Raw genomic sequence first — 5905 nt, forward strand, 5'->3', positions numbered from 1 at the left:
ACACACACACACACACACACACACACATACACACAAACACACACACACACACACACACACACACACACACAATTTTAAGTTTCCAGGAGACTGCACAGCACATAATTTAGCACTACGCAGCTGGGTGGTGGTGGCGCATGCCTTTAATCCCAGCACTCGGGAGGCACAGGAAGGTGGATCTCTGTTGAGTTTGGGGCCAGCCTGGTCTACAGAGCTAGTTCCAGGACAGGCTCCAAAGCTACAGAGAAACCCTGTTAAATAAATAAATAAATAAATAGCACTACACTATTGATTCTCCCTAGTAGAAGATATTGTCAAATTACCCATCTGAGATCTAAAATTGGCAAGCACACAGAAGGCCCTGGGCTCCAGTTTTAGCACTAAAAAAAAAATCACCTACTTAAAAGATTAATATGTGACATATATATATATATACACACACACATACATATATTTGTGTGTGCATGTGTACCCTTTATATATGTAGGAGCCCACAGAGGGAGGTTAGGAAGAGACTCAGATCTCCTAACCTGAGAGTTACGGAAGGTGCCGGGACCTGAACCCAGGGCCTCCACAAAGGCAGTGAGCACTCTTACAGCTGTGCCATCTCCAACCCTGTTTTGTGTTTTGTTTTGTTTTTTGAGACCGGCCTAGGCTGGCCTTGACCTGATAAATTGATAAGTCACTGAAAATGATCTTGAACTATTGCCTCCACCTCCCTAGTGCTAGAAATATATATGTCTGCCCACCACGCCGTGCTTCATGCAGTGTTGGGAATCGGCTTGCTTGCTAGCAAGTGCTCTGTCAATCAAGCTACAGCTTAGCTCACAGGACATTTTTTTGTTTTTTTGGTTTTTTGTTTGTTTGTTTTGTTTTCCAAGATGAGGTTTCTCTGTGTAGCAGCTCTGGCTGTCCTGGAACTCGCTTTGTAGACCAGGTTGGCCTTGAACTCACTGAGATTCACCTGCCTCTGCTTCCCGGGCGCTGGGATTAAAGGTGTGCCCCACCATGCCTGGCCCCACAGAGAGCATCAATATGTAGCCCAGATGGCTAAAACTCAAGATCCTCCTGTCTTTCCTCCTGAATTTTGGGACTGTGATCTTGGGCCACCAAGCCTGGCTGATACATGGTATGGTGTATCAAATGAGTCTACAGCCGGGCGATGGTGGCGCACGCCTTCAATCCCAGCACTCCGGAGGCAGAGGCAGATGGATCTCTGTGAGTTCGAGGCCAGCCTGGGCTATAAGAGCTAGTTCCAGGACAGGCTCCAAAGCCACAGAGAAACCCTGTCTCAAAACAAACAATCAAAATAATAATAATAAAGAATAAATTACCAAACTTAAAGCTTTTAAAAGTAGTTATAAGATTTAAAAAATATCTATTTCTTTAATTTTATTATTTTCTGTGGGGGATGGAGGGAGCAAGATCTCATGATGTAGCCCTGGCTGCCTAGAACTTCTGGTGTAGGTCAGGCTGCCTTGAACTCATAGAAACTGTCCTTTCTCTGACTCCAGGTGCCAGCATGTACCACCACAGCTAAGCGAAATGGCTTTTATTTGTGGGCTGGAGAGATGACTCAGTGGTTAAGAGAACTTGTTGGTTTTGCAAAGGACCCAAATTCAATTCCCAGCACCCACACGGAGGCTCACCACCTCCTCACACACCATGCATACAAAACGCTCATACATACAAGATAATGATAATAATAAAGGATCTAAAAATTTTTTTAAAATTTCCTGCAATTGGTAGTATTGATGAAGGCCACTCATTCATTTCCCAGCTGTCCAGACCCAAAATAACCACACAGAAACTATTAAGTGCAATACTGTTTAGCCAATACCTTAAGCATATTTCTGGCTAACTCTTATATCTTAAATTAACCCATTTCCATTACTTTATATTTTACCACGAGGCTTACAACGATTTACCAACAAGGTTCCAGGTGTCTGTCTCCTATAGCAGCTACACAACTTCTCTCTGACTCCGCATTCTTTCTCCCAACATTCAGTTCAGTTTTCCCATCTAGTTCAGTTCTGCTAAGCCACCGACTGAAACAGCTTTATTCACTAACCAATAAAAACAACCCATATACAGAAGGACCTCCCACACCATGGTGGGAGTGGCAGAGGAAGGATGTCATAGTGCCCAGGTAGAGGTCAGCGGACAACTTTCAGGAGTGTGCTCTCTCCTTCCACTGCGGCTCTGGGGACCAGACTCAAGTCGACAGGCTTGTGTGGCCGATTTCCGAGCAGCACGCATGCAGATACCCCCGTCCTCAAAGCAGCCACCATATGGCTGCAGTGTATCTTATTTGGTGGCATAGGGCGTTCTCACGTCTTGCAGGGGCTGCTGCTCTCTGGACGTCGGTCCACTCTGTATGTTTCTGACAGGTTGGGTTCTTCAAACGGAACCTGAAGGAGAAGATGGAGGCCGATGGAAGTGTCCTAAACGGAAGCCCTGGCGAAGACGCGGACCCTCTGGCAGCATCTGGAGAAGAGACCAAAGATCCGGGCTGCTTAGAGCCCCTCCATGAAGGGAACAAGGATGCTGAGGCCTAGGTCCAATATTCCAACAGCCCAGAACTAGACTTCAGCCACATGACGCTGTGTACCCTATCCTTGGCTAGTCATGGCTGCTCCTAGCCCTAAGTTTCCCTGTTGTGAGCCTAGAGCTATCTACAGGTGTGTGATAAGACTCTGTGGAGGGAGGCTGGGGGCCAGAGACGAAGCCCTGTCTTTGCTAGCCTGCCTTACTGGCCCCCAGAGAGAATCTTTGGTCTAAATTTGGAGACACTGTCATCTCAGGATCCCGTTACACTCCAGCCCCGCCCCCCCAACTGCCCTCGGATGTCCCAGCCTTCTGGATCTGCCGCACGCTCTCTCCTGCCTAGGGTCTAGCCTGGGCTCTGCTGACAGATTGCAAATCCCACCTGTGCCATTGCATTGCTCCTGCAGGTGCCTTCTTCTTGAGTCAAAGACAAAATTCTTGATGAGCCTTAGAAGACATTGCAAAAGCAGGCCCAGTGGTCCTCCCAGCCTCTGCTGGAGATAACCTGCCCGTTTCCCACTCTCTCCTGCTGCTCTCTCCCAGTCTGCAGTCACTGCAGCCTTTCCTGTGTCCTCTTCTGCCTGGAACATCCCTGCCTCCTCCTGTCTTGGCAAGGGAGATTCCACACTGTGAGCGAGCATTGCACCAGCCTGCACTTGTCTCTTGTTTCCCAGGCTGTGTTCGTCCTCTCTTTGATGATTTAATTCCTGCCTCCCAGTGAGCTCCTTGAAGTTAGTGCATCCATATCTATCCTGTTCACCTTGGGGATCTCTGGTGACATCACAGGGTAGGGATGTAGGAGGTGCTTGATACAGTTTCATTAAATTGGTGATGAAGGCTATGGTAAGAGAGAAACAGGATGGATGAGCCCCGGACATTGCATCCTTGAAGCCTCTGCTTTCCAGACTCCTCCACACCCTGCTCAGTCCCCATCTCCCACACAGAAGGAGCTCAAGGAGGCCCCTGCACAAAGTTCACGCACGGTAGTTTGAATGAGAGATGCCTCACAGGGCATCTGGACACTTGGTTCCCTGCTGGAGGGACTGTCTGGGAGGTTGTGGGGAGGCGCAGCCTTGCTTGAAGAAGAGCCTTACCCCGCCTGCAGTTCTCACTCTGCTTTGTGCTTACAGCTCATGTGCCCTCTTGTTTCCTTCTGTCTTGCCAGTTGCTGGCTGCTGTGTCTTCCCACTGTGATAGACTCTTACCCTCTGGAACCATGAGCCCAATAAACTTTCTTCTGTAAGTTGCCCTGAGTGTGATAGTCTTTCATGGCAACAGAAAAGGAAGGAACACAGCATGCCTGCATCATGTGTGAAATTACATAAGTGTGGGATTACATCCAGTTCTGATGGTCCCGTGCTGGGCCTGGCTCAGCATTCCAGCCTAGCTCATAGAAAGGAATATATTCCTCTACATTTTTACCAAGTAGAACTACAATCATTAACCCTGCCTCTTTTCTGCTGTATTAGGTTTTGCTTTCTCTGCTTGATTTTCTGCAGCAGCTGCTGCAATAATGTACCCTAACAAAAGCAGCTTCCAGGAGAAAGGTTTATTTTGCCTTGCACTTCCAGAAGGGCTATGAGCGACTGTGGCAGAGGAGGCAGGAGCCAGGAGCTTGAGTGTTGACCCACTGCCCGGGCAGTTTGGAATCAGAGAGCAAGCAGGATGTGAAGGAGGATATAAAAACTCAAAACCCACCCATGACCCACTTCCTCCAATGAGGCTCCGGCTCCTGAAGGTCCCATATCCTTCCTAAACAACATCACCAACTGCGGACCAAGTCTTCAAATACACGAACCTTCACGGAGGTCTTCTCCATTCAGGTCTCGACATCCCTCTCCGCCTTTGCCATCATGACCCTTAGGCGGCTAACCCTGACCTGCAGCTAACATTGTGGTTAATTCCAAACGGAAGCATAGGAAAGAGACTAAATGGAAGAAGAGGCTAAGCAATTGGCAGTTTTTTAGGATGTGGGAGTAAAGAGCTGGAGAGATGGCTCAGTTGTTAAGAACACATATGCTCAGGCACTGTTCCACAATGGTCACCCTAGGAACCAATGAGTTTAGTGGCCTTCCTTCCAGAGCATAGCTGAGGGTTACCTACAGGAATGTGGATGCTCCTTCCAAAAACAAGGCTGCAAGCAAAGTCTAAACATAGCAGGGATGTTGACTTTCCCACGGCTACACACAGAGCGTCACCTGTCTCAGACTGCCCCGGTCTATGTAGTCCAGCCTCTGAGGCCACATGCAACTGTGGCACAGTCAAATGCAACAGGTGGTATGGCACAGCTGGGTACTCAGGTGAGGTCCCCGGCCCGCCCTGCCCCGCCCCTCTGTGAGGGCGTGTCAACAGTCAAGTTCAGCTGGAAAGCTTTTCTGAAAGTGGATTCAGCTGGACTTCTGAAAATGGAGACTGTTTGGCTCAGGGTATAACCATGTTGAAGGCACCTGCTGCCAAGCCTAACAACCTGCCTTAACTCCTGGGACCACACAGAGGAGGGAGAGAACAGAAAAAAGTAAAATCTATCTATCTATCTATCTATCTATCTATCTATCTATCTATCTATCTATCATCTGTCTATCTATCTATCTATCTATCATCTATCTATCTATCCTGACTCCAAGCAAGGCAGAGAGCTCAGCTGTAACCCCAGAACTAGAAAGCAAAGGCAAGAGGACAGACATGAGTTCCCAGGGCTACACGGTGAACCCAGGCTAGTCAGGGATACAGATTAAAGCCCTGTCTCAAAAAACCAAAATAAAATAAAAAAGCATTTTCATCAGGAAACAGAGGCTGGAAACTTGAGAGCTTGGGGCCTGCTTGGTCTACATTGGGAGTTCCAGGTTAAAGAGGACCACATAGTAAGACTGTCTCAAAAATATATAATTTAAAAGTACATATTTGAAACTAGTGATACAGCTCAGTGTTGGAACACTTGCCTGACAAATGCAAGGCTCTGGACTCAAACGCCAGTCCTATAAAAAAATAAATCCAAATATAAGATAAAACAATAGAATTGAATATTTAAAAGCCAGGCATGAAGTCTTTCATTTGGGAGGCAGAGGTAGGTGAATCTCTGTGCATTTGAGGCCAGCTTGATCTACATAAAACATACCAGGGCATCCAGGGCGACACAGAAAGACAATGTCTCAAAAAATAAAATAAAATAAGAAGCCAGGTATGAAGTCTTTGGATATAGCTCCACTGAGTAGAGAGCTGAAGATGTCAGTGACTGGAAGGCATCTAAGCAGGGTGCTACTTTATTTTTTTATTTTTTATTTTGGTTTTTCGAGACAGGGTTTCTCTGTAGCTTTGGTGCCTGTCCCGGAACTAGCTCTGTAGACCAGGCTGGCCTCGA

At 47.4% G+C, this 5905-nt stretch overlaps 1 protein-coding gene across 1 annotated transcript in view; it reads left to right on the plus strand.

Annotated features, from left to right (window-relative positions):
* The window catches only part of Itgal (integrin subunit alpha L), a 40802-nt gene extending 37040 nt beyond the window's left edge, over window positions 1-3762 (plus strand). The window contains exon 31 of the mRNA XM_005351938.2: window positions 2391-3762. Coding sequence (XP_005351995.1) covers window positions 2391-2558 — 168 coding nt within the window. The 3' untranslated portion in view covers window positions 2559-3762. The remainder of the gene's footprint in view (window positions 1-2390) is intronic.
* The last annotated feature ends 2143 nt before the right edge of the window (window positions 3763-5905 follow it).

This window comes from Microtus ochrogaster, chromosome 8, assembly GCF_000317375.1.
Source record: "Microtus ochrogaster isolate Prairie Vole_2 chromosome 8, MicOch1.0, whole genome shotgun sequence".
NCBI lineage: Eukaryota > Metazoa > Chordata > Mammalia > Rodentia > Cricetidae > Microtus > Microtus ochrogaster.